This window comes from Balaenoptera musculus, chromosome 7 (genome assembly GCF_009873245.2).
Source record: "Balaenoptera musculus isolate JJ_BM4_2016_0621 chromosome 7, mBalMus1.pri.v3, whole genome shotgun sequence".
NCBI classification, from domain to species: domain Eukaryota; kingdom Metazoa; phylum Chordata; class Mammalia; order Artiodactyla; family Balaenopteridae; genus Balaenoptera; species Balaenoptera musculus.
Genome location: NC_045791.1, coordinates 99,516,027 through 99,535,795, shown reverse-complemented (window position 1 = coordinate 99,535,795; position 19,769 = coordinate 99,516,027). Strand labels below are relative to the sequence as shown.

The 19,769-nt window shown below is 35.8% G+C and overlaps 1 protein-coding gene across 2 annotated transcripts in view; it reads left to right on the top strand.

The window, feature by feature from the left end:
- The window catches only part of CUL3 (cullin 3), a 99,213-nt gene that overhangs the window by 11,480 nt on the left and 67,964 nt on the right, over nucleotides 1-19,769 (top strand). Inside the window, exon 2 of one of the 2 annotated variants that reach the window (XM_036857251.1) lies at nucleotides 8,691-8,888. The exons of the other annotated variant lie outside the window; for it this stretch is intronic. Coding sequence (XP_036713146.1) covers nucleotides 8,691-8,888 — 198 coding nt within the window. The remainder of the gene's footprint in view (nucleotides 1-8,690; nucleotides 8,889-19,769) is intronic. 2 annotated transcript variants of the gene reach the window in all.

Sequence of the window (19,769 nt, the reverse complement as noted above, 5' to 3'; positions counted from 1 at the left end):
TTATTGGGATTTAATAGTATATTGAGAAATACAGCAAATGTTTTTATAATTTTAAAGTGTTGATCTTATAGACGTAATAACTAATCTTCTTAATAGGGAGAGTCTATGTTTGAAGAGTTCTAGTCAAGATGAATATTGTATTCTCTGGATAAAACGTGTTTCAGGGTGCCAAATAACATCTCTTTATGTCAGGGAAAATAGCACCAATAGAACAGTGACAAACTTCTTGACTCAGAGAGAATACTTAACAATCGCATGTTATTTGTTGTGGTCATCATCAGACTATGAAATGTTACATATACATTTTTTCACATATGCAAAGATCATTCACAGAGATACAGTTGAAAGAATATTGTTAGTACTCTTAAGTCAGTTGTGACTTAACTTGACTTCAACAGGCTAATGTGAAAGCTTGAACTTAGTTTGTCTTTGAAAGAAATTGTTCCAAATTTTTAAATTGATTTTTGAACAGCCTGCTCATGTTGAGAACTGAAATGCAGATTATAATAATTGAACCGTCTATTGATGATTTAACTTTCTCATTGTAAGTGTTACTGTTCTGTAATTTAGTGATATTAGAGGCCAGTTGAGTGTAGCTCAGCCTTAATTTGTGATTTCATAGCATTTTCCTGGGCTACTGTGCTTTTCTAATTGATAATTGTCATTATCAGTCGTTACTTTTGGCAGCACAATTCCAGCACAGAAGGCTGTATGTTTCTTCCTTGTAGTAAAGAAAAAGAAATTTATTGAGCAAGTGATGTGTGTCGGATGCTTTCACAAACTTTCTTAATTGCCACACAATACACCATCTTCTCCCATTTTTCTTGTTACAAGCAGATGAGGAAAGTGAAGTTTGGAAAGTTAAATAACTTGCCCAAAATCTGAATGTGTCCCACTGGGCTGTTTCCTCAAAGCTTGGATCTTTGGCTATCTTTTGATGGTTGAGGATGTTTAAAGATTAACTGATGAATAAATGGGATTATTGGAGACATCATAAGTCATTGTGTAGCCATTGGTCATCAAATAGATTCATCATCATTACTAACCCTAATGGGACTGCATTCAAATCATCTAAGAATCATAACATGTATTAAAGAGGATACAGTAAAATAAGGGAACAGAGACTTGATATTAGTCTAAGGTGCTTATAATATTGTATTTATCTAGAATATTGCCATTCCTCAGATATTTGTACCAAAGCAACTTTTTTGAGGCTGAAGCTGAAAATTAAGATCAAGCATTTTTCCTTGTTTATTTTTTTCTAGCTGTGTCATTCTGAATTGCCTGGAATTTCAAATTCTCTCCCTTTTCCCCCACACACCCTGTTCTAAATTTCTTGTAGAAAATTATTCGCAGGGGACTAAAGACTTTTTGTCCTTTGTATGTAGTGGATGTGAAGAGTACAGTTCTCTTCCTTTTAGTTTTAATTGGCTCATGCTGTAGTTCTGCAGCTCTCAGTAATTACAGAACCTTCAGGATGTGTAAGTGTATAATAGACTGACATCCTTTTAAATGCAGCATTTTGAAGGTTTATGTTTTTATATCTTTTAAAGTAATGTAGATGAAAACCCAGAGATGTTTGTGAAAGAAAAGATTATTAGTGTTATTTTTGTTATTGATACTTACTAATTAGGGGATTATAATCCTGGATTGGGGACAGGGAAGTGGGCAAAAGTCACTTTTAAAAAATAAAGTCTTGATTTGGTTTCTAAGAGGTCTCACTAAACCATGGACATTTAAGAATACTCAATTATATCTTTCCTTTGAAAAAGCTTTTGTTTCTTTTCTTGCTAAATGAATTTACTTTGCTGAACACTTTGTAACTTGAGCTTGTTGGGGAAAGATGCAGTATAGATCTAAAATAAGCAAACATTAAATGTTTGTGTATATATGTATGTGTGCTTTTTATCATTTTATTGCTTTGCTGAAGCATTGTTACCAGATCCCTTCCTGAGTGTATTTGTAGTTATTGCAACCTGAGTAAGTCAGTTTCATCAATGGGATTAAAATCCTGCTTAAATACTTTGGAATATTACTTTAAAGTGTTAGGGCTTTTAAATGACTCTGAGTGAAGTCTAGACTGATGTTTTTAATGGTTAACATTGATGACTTTAGAGTTTATCATCTAGTCCTTTTAACTTTCATTGACAGTTAATGTTGTATTCTCTGTCAAGGATGGGTGAGAAATTCACCCGTCAATTCATCAGTAATGTAATTATTTTGCCACGGTTGTTGACATGTTCATTTGATGCCAGGACCAAAGCGGGTATGTAGCAATATGTACTTGAAGCCTGTTTCCTTGGGTGTATTGTTTTTGGACTTATTTGATTTAGGGAAAGACTGTAACTTGTAGATCTCCTCCTGAATAGCCGTTTTTTATCCACTATTTTCCTCCTAGTTAACATTTATTAATAAAATTAATGATTAAGCAGTCTTTTGAAGCATTTAGTTAGGTGAATGTGAAAATACTACTTGATATATGAAATTTGAGAGTCTTTTGCTTGTACATTATTGTACTTTATTTCTGTTTGGAAAATATATTTTTATTATTTTAAAATTACATTAATCGTTATATAAACACATTAAATTATTTTTCAGTATCATTGTGCTTAGTAATTCAAATGTTCATGTTTTCAAAATTGCATTGGTATAACATAGGTAAAACAACATTCCCCAGGCATTTGTTTATGGCCTTCTAAGTAACATTGAAGAAAAATGCACAATCCCTCAACTATCTCATAGTCTAATGGAGGAAGGAGATTCACAAACAGATAATTATGCAGCAGTATGGTAGTGTAGTGATAGATATAACCTGAGTATTATGAAAGAGCTGAGAAAGAGTTGTTAGTTTTGCTTGAGGAGGTCAGGGAAGGATTTTTGGAGGATGTGACACCTGAGCTGTGTTCAAAAGCTATGTAAAGAATCAAAGAAGAGGCAGAAGAGGGGTGTATAAAGAAGACATGAGAGGGTGGTGTGTGGAGGGGAGGTGTGACAGCGGACAGGAATAACCACTGGTTTAATGTTGCCAGAAAGTGAATGTAAGATAGGTAGTAGTGAGTGAAAGACGAAGTCAGAGAAGGAGGCATAGACGGACTAGATCATGAAGTGTTATGTTCCCTTTTAAAGCACACACCCCACCACCCCCCCCCGCCCCCCGTTGCTAATGAGAGGTGGGTTTTTGAACAGGAGCATGATGCTGATGTGGTTATTTTAATGATTTTGAGGAAGATGGATTCCAAGAGGTTATTAGAGTTCATGATGGCTGGAAGGCTGTTGCAGCAATCTAGATGAAAGTTTTAGGGCAACAGCATTCAGGATGAAAGATGGGGAGATATTTGAGAAATCTCTTGGGCCTGATGTTGGTAGCACTTGATGATTGGATGAGAAAGGGATGAGAGAGAGGAAAGAAGAAAAGTTAAGGCTTACGCTTCTAGCTTGTATAACTAGGTGGTTTGTGTTGCTGCTACTGAATTAGAGAATACAGAAAGAAGATTTGGGTGTGTTTGGAGAGTGAGTTTACCAGAAATTTTGGGCATGATAAGTTTGATATGTGTCTGGAAAATTTGGTTGGGCATATCCAGCAGGTGGTTGAATACAGTAGTTAAGGCTTTGGGGGAACTTCTGGGCTGGCAATATAGATTTGGGAGCAGTTAACATGTAAGCCAGTAATTTATCTTCTTTGAGATGAGGACCAAACTTCTTGGGAAATCTGATAAGAGCTAGTGACTCACCATCCAGAAAAGAAGCGTACACACATTATATTTGCAAAATTTTATATGCAGTTTTAGGAGGCTCCAGAATCCCTTGCCAATCTAGAGCCTTGTAATTTTAGAACCCTAGAAGTATATATAGTAGTTGTAACTATGATAATGAATGGAAATGCAGCCAGTGTAGAGTGAAAAGAAAAACCAAGGACAGAGCTCTGGGGATTAAAATGATTTAAATGACACTGGAAGAATAGGAGATATGAAGTAGGGGAATATTGTTTGTGAAAGAAGGCTACATTTTACTGACTTTCATTTAGCATAGTTGTCCTCTTAAGGTACTTTTGTTTTAGCTGTTTATTTGCTAAGCCTAAAAACTGTATTTTTTTTTCCTGACATTTGATGCCCATAGATGAGAGTTCAAGAGATTCTGTCACTGTTATTCAGCATGTGAGGGATTATACAGTAGTCCCTCGGTATCCATGAGGGATTGGTTATAGGACCTCTTCAGATACCAAAATCTGAGGATGCTCAAGTCCCTTACATAAAATGGCATAGTATGGTCAACCCTGTATCTGCGAGTTCCATGGATATGGAGGGCTGACTGTACTGTGCCCTAGGCTGGGCTGAATTCTACTGACATTTGCATTTAATCCTCATGATAGTCTTTTGAGATAGGTATTGTTATTAAACTCACTTTTTTACAAGTGAGGAAATAAAGGTTTAGAAGAATTAGGTAATTTGCCCAAGGTTGCGTGGCTTACGAATTTAGCAAAGCCGTGACGCAAATCCAGGCCTGTCAGACAGCAAAATCTATATTCTCTACTAATGTACTGTGTTTACCAAGATAATCAGTGATTATACTGTAATATTACTTTACCCTATTAACACGGTGGGATGGGAGGTGAGTTCAGTGGTTTGTACTAGATTTGAGAATATGAATTCCAATTCCAGCTCTGTGATTTTGGGTAAGTCATTTAATCTCTCCGTCTATTTTGTTCTCCTTTGAACATTTTTATACCTGAGCAATCACCAGAAGAAACATTTTTGCTCTCTGTCTTCATTTCTATCTATAAAGCACAAATACTGAGGAAAATACTATATACCATCTTCGATTTTAAAATAACCCTTGATTTATATATGTGAGAAATGATTCTTTTATTATAATGTGAGAGTATTTGTACAATATTTGAAACTTCTTAGTTTATATCTTTAAAATACTTTAGTTTCTAATAGAAAATTTAGTAATTCATGCTGAGTAGAGATGTTTTTGTACGTTTTCTAGCTTTCATGGGATCTTATGTTACAGAGCCTGAAAAGATCATTTGAAGTTTTGCTCAACTATTAGCAATATAGTTATCTCTGGAGTTTTTAGTCCACATTAACTTTACTCTTTCTTTGAAATTGGTTTGAACGTTTTGCTTTATATGTTCGTTATTTAACCGCAGGGATGGTGTCTTAGCCTGCTTTATTGTAACCTCTACATATGCTGTCAGCAAACTAAAACCACATTGCACATACATGGAGTATTTGAGGCCATCACTGTCACGTTGTCTTGTGGGCTTTATTTGTGGAAAGTTGTAAATAGCAACATCTTATTTATATTTTATATGGATGGCATCTTCTGTATGAGAATATCTGATAAAAATAGGTAGTAGTTTAGATGTAAGGGTAAATTCTCTTACGGCCACTTCAGAGAAGTCTCTGATAGACCTAGATTTGAATAATATTTGAGTAACAGGAAAGAATTTGTTTTCTAAAGAGTTCCTTTTTAAGCTCTCCAGAAAAGATTAGAATAATAAGACTCAGTTTGAGTCATCTGCTTAAGAATCCTCTTGATTGGGAGTTGAGCTTGTTTGACTGAATGAACTGTTTTGCCTACCTACTTCTTCCTCTTTCACATTCATACTCATTGTACAGGACTTGGAGAGGATTCTTTTTTTTTTTTAACCACTTTATTGAGGTAAGCTGTACATATGTAATGTATGCAACTTGATGAGTTTGGAGGTAAGTATTCATTTGTGAAGCCATCACAATCTATGCAATAAACATATCCATCACCTCCAAAAGTTTCTAGCTGGAGAGGATTTTTTTAGCTCAGTATCTTTTATCCATTTCAGGTCAGAAGTGTGGATGAATCTGATGAGTAATTGATGCAGTGTTTCCCTGGTTGTGAACGTGGAACTTGTAGGTTTTATGAGCATCAAGAGGGCTGCTTAGTCAGAGATTAGTAGAAAATCAGCAGGTGTAAGTGCTTGTTATATGCCAGGTATTATTTTAGTGGCTGAGGTTATTCAGCAATGAAGAAAATCCCTGCCTTCATGGAGCTGACATTTGACTGGGAGGAGAGAGGCCAGGAAGAGAAATAATGTGAGGTTGGAATTTGAGGGTCACTAGTAGAGGAGGCTGCTATTTTAAATAGAGTAGGTAGTTAAAGCTTTATTTTAAGGTGACAGTTGAGCAGAGTTTTGAGGTTGATCAGTGAATGAGCCACTTAGGTATCTTGGGGAAGAGCATTCCAGACAGAGAGAGTAGCAAATACCAACTTGAAGTGAACTTGTTTGCCATATTCCAAGGAGTAACAGGGAGGCTGGTGGGGCTGGAGCAGAGAGAGCAAGGAGGAAGAATAGATGAAGTCAGAGAGATTATCAGGTTGAATAAGGCTTTGTAGAATAGCGTAAGGACTCTGACTTTAACTCCAAGAGAAATGAGAAGTCACCGAGGGTTGTGAGCAGCTGACTGACATGATTTGGTTTATGTTTTCAGAAGGTCACTCTGATTGCTCTATGGTATTGGGCCAAGAGCAGAAACAAAGACAAGTTAGGAGGCTGTTGTAATAATCTGAGAGATAATGTTGGTTTAGGAGCAGTGGAAGAAATGAGGAATTAGGTTCTGGGTACATTTTGAAGGTAGAGACAACAGAATTGCCTTTTGTTTTAGAAGTGAAGTGAGAGACTAAAGAGGACTGGATTACAAACTTTTTGGCCTTAGCAACTGGAAGGATGGAGTGGATATCTCTCAGTTGGAGAAGACTGCAGGGGAAGCCAACTTAGGGGAAAAGATGAGGCTTTCTGTTCTAGACTTGATTGAGATGCCTAGTAGATTTTCAAGTAGAAGTATTGAGTAGGTAGCTGAACATAAGACTCTGGTACTAAGGTGGTGAGGGCTCCAAACAGGATATATAAATTTTGAGGTTAACTTAAAGCCATGAGACCAGATGAGTTAACTTCACCTAAAAACCGAGCGTGGATAGGTAAGAGGTTCAGACAAGAGGTTGGAGGCTGTGGTGATGGGTAAGAAGCAGTAAGCAGGCTGACAAATAGGAGCAAGTGGAATAGGAAGAAAAACAAGAGATTGTAGTGCTTGGAAGGCCAGTGAGGAATGTGTATCAAGTAGTAGGAGTGATCAGCTCTTTGAATTACGCCAGAAGGGTCAAGTAAGATGAGAAGTGAGACTTTGACTGTTAGATTTAGCAGTGAGGAAGTCACTGGTGACCTTCTCCAGAGTACTTTCTGTGAAATGGTAGAGATGAAAGCCTTATTGGAGTGGATTCAAGATACAACGGGAAAAATGTGACTTGGAGACAGTGAATATAGAAGTCTTCTCCGTAGCCCTGTGATTTTGTTGTAAATGAAAAAGAGAAAAATTAGGTGGTGCTGGAGTAATACGTGGGGTTGTGAGGATTTGTTTGTTTGTTTTCAAGATGGGGAACTGAGGATAATAAATGCAGGTGGAAATTACCTAGCAGGGAGGGAAATTTTGATGATGCTGGGAAGGGAGATTGCTAAAGGGAGGTCCTTGAATAGGTGAGTTGGGATGGAACTAGAGCAATACTTGTTAAACTTCATTTTGTATAGGTATCACCTGGGGTTCTTGTTAAAATGCAGATACGGTTCTGTAGGTCTGGGATGGGGCCTGAAATTCTGCATTTCTAACAAGTCCCTAGATGATGTGTGTGTTTCTGGTCCCTGTGCTATAATTTGAGTATAAGAGCTTGGCACTTCGAGCACAAGAACTAGCAGGTTATATTGGTATACGGTCAGATAGGTTAGTGGATAGGGCCAGAGTTTGTGCAGTGTCTCTTCAGGTTGTTTCTTTTTTCAGTGGAACAGGAAGCAATTCATTATCCTAGAGTGGATGGAGGAGATGGTGTAAAATCATCTAGGAAAGTAGAGTCCGTCTAGAAAAGTAGGATTGTGGGGTTGTACTAAGGGCCGACTTGTGGTTAGTGGTTATGAATTTAAATTCAGATGGATTGAATATGGTTGTATGTATGTTATTCTGTAGTTGCTTTCAGCTGTGTGGGTGCATGTGAGGCGTAGGTGGGCAGTTGGTGTTTAGAATGGCAAGTATTTTGGAGGGGGGGAAGGGGGCAAGTTATTTATGGGTGTATACAAGGTGCTTAGAAATGACGGACCATGGAATCTAAAGTGTGAAAGGAGGAAAATGAGAGAATGCTAGGTTAAAACAAAGAAAATGTGTGGTTTTATTGTTTTTTTTGTTTTTTAATTACAGATCTTCTCCTCATCTTTAATTTGCTAAGGAGCTCTGCAGATCTTCAGGAGAGGAAAATAGTGTTCATGTCCCCAATTTTTTTTCATCAAGGAACCCTTTCTGTCTCTCTGAGCTTGTATTCTACTAAATAAACTTAGGGAAAATATGTCTTACACTTTTTGGCTAAAGCAAGTATTAACATCAGGGATTATGATATTATTTAAAGTGGAGGGTTGTGCTGCAGATAAGAAAGGAGGGAGGTGTTAAAAGGATTTGTTAAAAATTGCTTCTGTCAGCTCTAAAAGCTATTTTAAAATGTATCCCTTTATTTCTGTTAAAATAGATTGTTAACATCCTTGTAAGTCATGCAGATTTATAATCATAGCCATATAATAAAATATTTACTATATGGACAAATACAGAAAGATTTTCAACCATTGGTTTTTGTTTTTTTTTTTTTTTTTGTCTCTTTCTCTCTTTTGGATATTACAGATGACCATGGATGAAAAATATGTAAACAGCATTTGGGACCTTCTGAAAAATGCAATTCAAGAAATCCAGCGTAAGAATAACAGTGGTCTTAGTTTTGAGGAGCTCTATAGAAATGCATATACAATGGTTTTGCATAAACATGGAGAAAAGCTCTACACTGGACTAAGAGAAGTTGTTACCGAACATCTCATAAATAAGGTATCCAACTTTAAAGGACTGTTGCTAACTATATTGAATCTAGAAGTATTATTTTTAAAGGTTTCAGGAAACCTATAGAAATAATAATCAATTAGTAGCTATATTATAAAACCTCACTTAAAACTTACAATCAGCTAAACCAGAATTTTTGATAATTGAGGGAAGGTGAAGTTTGTGATCTTTGATAGATATAATCTCGGAAGCAAACTTTTAATTTACATATGCTTGTTTATTAATATATTAATTACAGATCATTATTTCTTTCTTTAGATGCTTAATCAATCAGCCCATTTTAGCTTTCTCTTCTTTCTCTATATATTTGAAAATAATAAGACTACATTGTTTAAAAAATATTGTCTAAGTCTTCACCAAATGAAATTAACTTTATATAAATTTTTTAAGGTAAATTAGTGTTGGACTGTTAACATTATAAAATGGTTCTTTGGTTCCAAAAAGATGTATTTGTTTTTTTAGAGCAAATGTTTTTATAAAGCAGACTCTTCCACTGAAAGTATGTCTTGCTTTAAGATTGTCAGATAAGATGTAAAATACCACAGATAAATAAAAACTTCTCAAAGTTTTTGTGTGGTATTAAGGTATTTGTTTTTTAAATTTTATTTTGAAAAAAAATGGAAAGTTGCATCAATAGTACAATGATTTACCAGTTGTCAACATTTTGCCACATTTTAGCCAGTCTTTCTATTGGTACTTGTTATTACTGTTACTGGTATTATTATTATTGCTGGACAGTTAAGAGAATAAGTTTTAGATTCATTTACTCTTAAATACTTTGGAATGTTTCTCCTAAGAACAAGGAAATTCTCTCACTTAACCAAAGAACAATGTTCAAAATCAGGCAGTTTAACATTAATATAAAACTGTTTTCTAATATGGTCCACATTCAAATTCACCAGTTGTCCTGTGTGGAGGTGATGTCATTTATAGCAGTTTGTTTTCAGATCCAGGATCTAATCCAGGATCACACACTCAATTCCTCAGCCTTTCTTTGTCTTTCAGCACATTGACATTTTTGAAGAGTATAGGTCAGTTGTTTTGTAGATTGTCCCTCAGTTTTTGGTTTGTCTGATTGTTTCCTCATGACTAGTTTCAGGTTATGCATTTTTGGCAGGAATAATACATAAGTGATGTTGTGTCCTCAGTGCATCACATCAGGAGGCACATGATGTCAGTTTATCCCATTATTGGTGATGTTAACTTTGATCACTTGGTGTCCGCCAGATTTCTCCACTGTGAAGGTACCTTTTTTCCCTTTGTAATTCATAAGTAATTTGTTCAGATATATTTTGAGACTGTATAAATATCCTGTTCCCCAAGAAACTTTCATGTGATGGTTTTAGCATCCATTGATGATTCTTGCATGAATCATTATTGCTACGATGGTTACAAAATAGTCACTTTCTCTTTCTACTCTTCCTTCTGTAATTCTTTTCTCTTAAATGGTATTACATGAGCAGGTAGCTAGTATCTCATGAAGCAAGGTGATTATGTTCTTCATGCATTCAGCAGTTTTTTGTTAAGTGCCTGCCATGTACAGCTTTCTAAGAAAATCTATTAGATGCAAAGAGATACGATGCTGTCCCTTCCTAGGTTTGTTTTTGCTTTTATTCTGATGTGAGAGATGATACACACATTTAGGTAACAGTGTGAGGCATTATATAATTCAATGGCAAATGAGTTGTATAGGCAATAAATGGCTTAGGAATTCAAATGAGGGAGAGATTACCCTGGGCTGTAAGATTTCATGGGAAAGGATGAAATTGAACTGAGCCATGAAAAATTTGGGATATAAGTGAACAATATGGAAGGTGTTCCAGGATGGCAGATATCACATGATTATACAGAAATAAACTTGGGTGATAAGTAGAGTTTGATTGAGGTGTATAATAATTTATGGGGATTAGTGGGGTATAGTGTTGCAAAGTTGGTTTGGGCACAGATTGGAGAACTTCAATGCCAAGCTAAGGAATTTGGACTTTACAGTGGAGGTTTATTGGAGGTTTTTAAGTGGATGATAATGTGACAAAATATTTTAGGAAGATTAAGATGAGAATGATATAAATGTAGATTGGGGGGGGTGTGTGCTATAAACAGGAAAAGACCTTGAAAAATCTATGTTAAGGTGATAGGCTAGAAATGAGTGGATGATGTCAGAAATTCTGAAGACCAGATAGAATTTGGTTACTGGGAGAATTATGGTGCCACCAATAGCATTATTGTGAACTTATAGTGGAAAACTTATTTGGAATGTGTAGAGGAGATGACAGATTCTGTTTTCGGTTATATTGGAAATTTTTATAGTTAGAAAGCACCTTAGAAATCATTTTACATGTGATAAAATTTGAGTGTGAGATTGTAATAAGATGTCCAAGTAGAAATGTGATGAGTTTGGAGATATACAGGTTCAGAGCTTGGGCAGGAACTGAAAACTGGAGATGAAGATCTGACATTTGGTAGCATGTACTGAGGAATATGTGTTGGAGTGCAGAAAATGAAAATCCCACAGCCAAGGGATGTCATCTTCAGAAGCAAACTATGGTAAATAGGTGTGGGAAATGAAGACTAATTTAAGAAACTTGACATCAAAAGAAGGAAGAAAAGTAGAGTGGGGGAGTTTTGCTTAAAGCTGTTGAAGAGGAGAAGATTGGAGCAACTGAATTTTTGGGTATGGAGAGAGTGTGGAATTGAAGAGTGGAGAAGTAAAGGTAGAAGAGGGGCATGTTCTCGTTTGCCAGAGGTTCTCTAGGGTATGATGATAATATCCCCCAGCTAACTCTTATTTAGCATTTACTATGTGCTAGGTCCACTTCTAGTGCTTTTAGATGTGTTCACTTAGGTAATGGTCACAACCCAATGAGCCAGATACTACTGTTAATCTCTATTTAAAAGTGAAGAAACAGAGGGCACAGAATTGGTGATTTGTCCAGATGCATGTAGCTAGTAAGTGGCCTAGTTGGAACAGTTTTGAAGCAGTGCGGCTTCAGGCTGAGTCCTTAACTTTTCTATAAATCTGCTCCTGAGGCAAAATGAATGGATCAAGATGCAGTAAATATATGCCGAAATTGAGGGTGCACGTGGGGTTTTAGGAAAATCGGTTCAGTTTTTGTAAAGCTATAGTCCTTTAAGCTTTAGTTCTTGGTTTATTTATAATTAAAATGAAGGAGTTGGCAGTAATATCTTTGAGATGCTTTAGTTCTAAAACTATCATGAATCTAATAATTAAGCAGTGCAAGTTCTGAAAATGAGATGAAGAGACTTGGAGTAGCTCCTGTGGGGAATATACTAAGGAACTGGCAAGTGAGGAAAGAGATAGCTCAGTAGGAGTTGGCCTGAATGTGTGATTTATCATGTGTTTTTTTTTTTTTTTTAAGCAGTGCTTTGCAGCTTGGGCACAGATGCAGAAAAAACATTTGTAGTTATTTGGTTTGGTTGAGAATTGGCTCTTTCAAAAAGTGAAGAGTGGAGGGGAAGCCAGAGTGTGAGGTCAGTGTTGATGTGATTGATATTTGGACTCTGAAACATGGTTAGGTAGAAATTGAAGTCATGTGAACAATAACTCCATGGTAACTGTAAGAGCTTCAGCATATTGTAAGTCTCTTAAAGTGGTCCCATATCTAAGATTAACTATCATTTCAAAATATAGGCATTTCCCTGTAATATATTCCAGAGAACATGTATTCAAGTTGATTATGCTAAAGAATTACAAAGTGTATATGCTAAACTGTTATTTCTCTTACAGATGTTGATATATCAACAGCATCTGAAAATATTCTTTAATTTTTTTTTTTTCTTTCACAAATACTCATTTGACCACCTTAAGCTAGTCAGTTTCTGACTAGGGAATGTACCATTGGCAGCATATCTAATGATTGATTTCTTTATTTAAATTGAATTAAGTTTTTGAACCTCTGCTAGTATCTATGCTTTCATTTTTGTGTTTTCCATTGATCTTATTTCATTTTTACTCTTATAAGACACTTTAAAAAGTCATACAAATACGGTACTGTCTGAAGGGGACACTGTTAAAGGAAGTCTGTTAACTGACAGGGCCATGATACAGTAGACCAAAATGTTTGTCCCTTGATGTCGGAAGTCTCCATTTGTTTACCAGATGGGACTTAGGGATGTTTTTGATCTAATGTGCAGAAGTATAGTTTGCATGGAAGTCAATATTGCCTGTCTCTACATTGCACCTTCTGACTGGAAGGTAAGAGAGTGGTTTAGGGTTCTGTGGTATCAAAGTAACTGTCTCAGTCTCACAAAATATATCCCTTTTTATGGTTATGAAAGCATTCCTACATGGTCCACTCCTCATTTTTTTTGTTTACTATGCTTTTAGCAATTAGCTGAACTGCCTAAGTAATAATATATTTTTTAAAGCAAAGTTATTTTCCACTGAAGTGAACCATTTAGTGCTATGGTATAGACAGTCAGGACCTATCTTTTCACATTGAAGAATTCAGAGGAAATACAATTTTTTCATGGAATCAGAGTTTGTTGGTACTCCGATTTCAAGATGAGAATAGTGAACATTTTGAGGAACATTTTTGGTAAAGCGAAGTGGTATAAACTACAAGAGGGCAGCTGATGGGAGGATCGTTCTTTGCAGTGAAAGTAGCTGATTATTGGCTTTGGAAATAAGTTTACAGAATAGAAGCAGGCATAGAAAAGCTAAATGCTGTTTCTCTTTCTTAGTAGTATATTCTTCCTATCTCTAGAAAAATGTTTCCCCGAGAAACTGAGACCCAAAGGAATTCAGTAAATTTCTCAAGACCACAAAGCAAAACTTAAGGTGTGATGTGGCCTTTGTGCCTTGTCATTTAAAAAAAATTCTTGTCTTATTTAGTAAATATGAAGACATTTCAGAATTCACAGGGATAATTTTCTTCTAAGTAAAATACCTATAAAAGTATGGTTATGTTGGAGAAGAAAAGTTGTGCTACTTTCCAGTTTTAAGGATTTTTAAATTACAGGTCATTTTGTCAGAGCCTCAAAAGTATCCCTGTAAGATTGATCATCACAGAATTTAACATTCAAAAGTATTTATTATTTGCTAGTCTGTGGCTTGGGTGTAAGAAATATATTGGTAAATAGGTTGCATCTGATCCCTGCATTCATGGAACAGATAAACAGGTAAACAAGTGTTTAGTTATAAAAAGTAATGAAGGAAACAGGATACAGTGATGGGGAAAAATCATGAGAGCAACTACATAGGCCAGGGTTGTTTGAGAAAGTGGTGATGGTTAAACTGGGACTTGAAGGATGAGAAGGTGCTCATGAGAAAAGTGGGTTGAAGAGCATTGCAGGCAAAGGGAATGGTGATGGGACATTTTTTCTATAAAGGGCCAGATAGTCAATATTTCCAGCTTTCTAAGCCATACGTTCTCTGTCGCAGCTCCTCAACCCCTCTCTTGTAGCACGAGAGCAGCAATAGACTATACACAGTGAACAGGCACAGCGGCTTTATTTTTAAAAGACAGAAGGACTTCCTTTGCCAATACCTGGACTGGAGAAATTTGGAGGGGTGGAGGGGGCATGTCGTGAACAGGGAATTAAGAGTTGGCAGCGGGGAAGAATGGAACAAGATGAGTTTGGAGAGAAAAGCGGAAGCTGCATCATGCCAGGCCTTGAAGCCATGCTATAAGGGGGTCATGCTTATTATATGTACTGTGTAGGTAGCCATTCAAGGATTTTAAGCAAGACAGTGACATGATCTGATGTAGATTTTTAAAATATTACTCTGGTCGCTATGTGGTGAATAAGCTACAGGGCCCAAGAGTTGAAGTGGGGGCAATAGGATAGAATAATCCAATAATTCAGATGAATGATAGTGGCGATTTATACCAGTCTAGTGACACTGGGACTAGAGAAAAGTTTTCAGATTTGGAGGTAGAAAGCTTGTTAACTGTGGTTAGGTTGATTGTATGGAATGAGGAAAAGGGAAGAATCCAAGATGACTTTTAGATTTTTGGCTTTTGAACAACTAGGAGTTTCCATTTTTTGGTATAGATTTGGGGTAGAAAAAGAAGCTCCATTTGGCAGGTTAATTTTAAGATGCCAATGAAATGAGATATGTAAATCTAGTTCTCTTGAGAAGTTTGAACTGGAAGTGTAAATTTGGGAATTGTGAGCATATAGATGATACTTAAAGCCCTGGAAGTAGATGAAATCACACAGGAAAAAAAAAGAAGAGGGCTCCAGGTTGAACCCTGAGGAACTTAAACATTTCAGGTAGACTGAGGATTGCAGTGGAGACTGAAAAATGGCCAGAATTAGTGGCACTTTAAGACTCAGCTCTAACCTTAAATTATAAAATAATTTAATTTTGACCTTTATTTAGCAGGGTTGTGGTTTTCACAGTGTGTGTGTGTGTGTGTGTGAGAAAAGACAATTTTAAATTCAAAAATAGTGCTAATCAGGGACTTCGCTGGCAGTCCATTGCTTAAGACTTCGTGTTCCAGTGCAGGGGTGTGGGTTCGATCCCTGGTTGGGGAGCTAAGCTCTCATATATCTCGTGGCCAAAAACCCAAAAAACAAAAAACAGAAGCAGTATTGTAACAAATTCAATAAAGGCTTTAAAAATGGTCCACATTAAAAAAAAAATCTTCCAAAATAGTGCTGATCAGTTCTATTACTTGAGGGCAGGGTTAGGTTAGGGTGGAGCCATCTTTTTTTATGTTTTTTTTCCCCCCAGCTTTATTGAGATATAACTGACCAAATTGTCAGATATTTAAAGTGTTTTGTTTGTTTTTTTGGAGTCATCTCCTTTTAGAAGATTCCTATTTGGGATTCAAACTTAATGGAAATTCTCTAAACTCATAGTAAAGTAACGGAGGACTTGTCTTTTTTTTCTACACACTGCTAAGTACTCCATAATAATAAGAAATAATAATATCAATAGAAGTAATAATAGGAGTTTAATAATAAAGAAGTTAGAAGTAGATGCAGTGGAAGAAGTACTGGATAGAAAGTAGGGAGAGTTAGGCTTTAGGCCTGATTCTACCACTAACAATCTTGAACAAATTACTAGATTTTTCTGGACTTCAGTTTATTAATGTATAAAATGAGATTGGGATTGGTTTTGTTAGCCTCAATGGGCATTAAAATTATATAATGACTAAGACTTAGGAAAATCATGGTTTTTGCAGTTTACCATTGTCCTTTCATGTGCCATAATATGTGTTCAAAAGTTTTTTCATTTTTAATTGTTTCTTAAAGTCAGGGGAGAAACTTTCTTTGGTTTTAATGTGGCAAGAACTTTATTATCCCAATTTTGTGATGATTAACAGGTTTCTTAGATTTGACTGGTGCTTAATTCCCCCTTTTCTTTCAAATTATTACTCTATAGTAATAACTAAATAATGTGGCAGTCTCATAAGTGAGCTTATAAAAGCTAATTCCTGTACTTTGAAAGTTTGTTCTCCTCTTAGAAAAATAGCTGGACAAAAAAGATGTTGACTTCTTAACTCTAGAAGAAACAGTTTATTATTGCTAAGAAGAATATTTATTCCAGTGGTTTTCAAAGTCTTTCTTTCCATCCTGTTCTTCAAATAACATCGTACTTTGAATGTGAGGAAGGCAGACTAAGAGGAGCTTCATCCTCCGCACTTTTCAGTCATTCGGAAAACTGCCTATTGAGGACCTGTTACGTGCCAGGCACTAGGCTAATAAGCATTTGTGTTATACCAAGGATCCCTGTCTTTCTGGAACTTGTATTACGGACTTACATCCTTGAATCTGTGCCTTGTAATCCTGATCAGTTCTCAGCACTTTACTTTCCAGGTAGGAAAAATGAAGCCTTGAAGGGGAATTTCAATTTTTAAGTGACTTTCTTGTTGAGTATTTTTTTGTAAAGTCTCCTTGTAGAATAACATCCTACCATTTGTATTTTGTATGTAGGGTCACGTTTGCTGAAAATGATGTTTCTATGTAAACTACTTGTTCAGTATATTAATTTTTCTCCCCATTTTTAGAGGGAGAATGGGAAGAACCAGAGTTTTAAGTATTATGTTTATTCATAGTTATATTTAGATGTTTATGTAGTGGTACTAATTGCCTGAGGGAATGAAGTTGGTAATTTTATGGTAAGCTCTGGACTATTTTGTAGGCCAGTTATTTAAACAGATTTAGCTTTTATAATAAAGATTTTTTAGTGCTTTTCCTTCCTTTCTAGGTAAATGTGAATGAATGTAGAGACTTTTAAAATGGCATTTATGTACAACACATATCGTAAGTACAGTGATTGCAGTTAATTACGAAGGACATTGATAGAAACACTAAGGACTAAGATTTTCATTAGCAAAGACAGATTCACTTCAGAGGCCCACAGATACTGAGTCTCTCTTGTGTTTTATCCAACAAAAAATAATTAAGACACTATGCCTATCAGCAAGAAACCTCCTGATTTTAGTGAGGTAATCAGATTTGAAGGGGGATTACTTTGCCTGAAGAATTCAGGACAAAGTAGAAAGAGGAGGTCACTTTTGATGAGCCTTAAAGGATTATGAAAGATTCGTCATGTAAACAAAGGCAAAAGATAGTCTCAGTAGGGAAAATGGCATGAGTAAAAAAGGCAGGTAGGTATGAGCATTGTCTGGTAGACCAGTATAAGTGTAAATGGAACATAAAGGACTTCACATGCATTTGTAGGAATCGAGAATGGTAAAGTTAGTTGGACTAACATTGTAGGGGATTAGGCTTTTATTCTGTGGGTGGTAGGAGCTGTTGGGTTTTAATTTTAAAATAGAGACGGATTGAAACGGAAAAGATGGAGTAAAAGGTTTAGTAGGAGTGCCATTTTCAGTGCTTCTTTGCTACTTATCTTTCATTCTCCTGCCATCTTGTCTTGTCCTTTTTCCTAATTTAAAGTTGTTAGAAGTTAGAAACTAAGAACTAAGAACCCATTACATTGAATATTGGAGCAGCTTACGGTGATGACAGGAGTCAGAAAGAAGAGGAAGGCTCTCAGCTAGGTATACAAACCCTTAAGGAATATGATTTGGAAGAGTGACTTGAATATAAATAGGATAATCCCAAAAGAGAAAGAGATTATTAGGGATAAGGTGAGGAAAAAGGATTATTAGAGAGTCAGAAAGATAGCAATCATAGAATATGAGGGGCATAGGAAATTGAGTAGTTTCTACTTCGAAAAGATTGAAAGAGAAATGATGCTGGGGAAGAGCCAAGTTCAGAGTGTTATTTAGCAAGTTCACCCATGTTAAATACCAGCCATGCCCACTTAAACTGTGGAATAGACTGTAAGCACTGTGAGGGCAGGTCCTGCTCGCTATTGTAGTTTCTAGTGATGTTCTTTTAATATTTACTAAGCTAAGACCTGTTTCATTCATTTTTGTGTCTCCTGTTCTTCATATTTGCTCTCCGTAATTGTCTATTGAAATGAATCTCTAAGAATAATACTAACAGTCAAGTGGAAACCATCATGGTTTATATCCATGAACTGCCGAGATCTGTTTTGTCTTCTGTATGTGGGGTAATACTTCTACCTACCCAAGTTAATTACTACTGAATCTAACCACTTTAAGCAGAGTGTGTTTCACCATTTAAAAGCACAGTGTAGTTTTGGGGCTGTATACCTCTGATTTCTTGAGGCTGGAGTCTGTCAGTCTGCTGGGAACCAGATTGTGTGATCTTGTGGAACTGTGTTTTTTCCCTCCATGGTACTCAGGAGAACAAAAAGACTAGTTGCCGTATTGCCATGCTTTGTATATATTTTACTGTTTATTATGTCAGTGTCCCTGTTGTTCAGAGTTTAACTGTGGTATTAATGCTAAAATGTACTTGATGCTTTTAATGTATATCTTATTGTCTTAACCATTGGGAATGAAGTACTTTACAAATGATAATCATATTGTCCTTCTATGGTATACTGCTTTTTTATTTCTGTTTTCCTTTCCAACCATTAGGTAAAAAGCTACCATTTTTCATGCTACTACTTTGTCCTTAAATCCTGATTTTCCAAGTTGTGTTATTACTTTTTTAAGAAGTTAAAAAGAATATTTGAACTAAGAATGTATTTTTTAAAATCCCGAATTTGGATGTTTTTGTTTTCTTTAACATGTAGCAAATTTTCTTTATGAAACTATGAAAATCCGTTGTCCTAATTGCCATCATGTGCCCCTGCTTTGAACCTCACAACTTCTTTAGTACTATTCATTGAATTTTACTTTGTATTGAGGTCATATGAATGCTAATATTAGGCTCCTCTTTTCTACCCTCCTTTGTAGAGATTGTAAAGTGACCGCATTTTGTATTCCCCATGGTGCCTAGCACCCTGCTTCACTTTTTGGAAGTAATCATTAAATATTTGAATTGTCAGTTCAGGGAAAGATGTTTACGTATCCTTTTGAATTAAGAGCTTCGTTTTGGACACTTTGTGAAATTCTTAAACTTATGTCACTAACTATGTATACATTAGTAAACTTATTTATAGAAGAATCTTCTGACAGCAGTCAAGAAAAACATTTTCCCTGTAGTGGCTATCTTTAGTTTTGTTAATGATACTGGTATGATTCCTTTGATCAAGGTGGCCACCTTTATTCTAAAAATCAGTGAAAATAATGAAAACAGTACTGTCAATGTAGAAAATATCAAGAGGGCAGTGAATTTTATTCCATTCAGGAATCTCTTGTCATTAGTGAATTCTTAGAAAGTTTAAAATATCTACAAAATTTAAGGTTAGTTCTCCTAACTTTTAGTAGAAGTTTGCTTTGAAATACAAAAATCTTAAGGTTGTTATATGTATTATGAGATAGCAACATCTATTCACCAAACTTAATGGAGGTTGGCTCCATTACGAACTCCTCAAGGTATGAAGTAAAAGAATTCCTTCTAGTTATGGAGAAA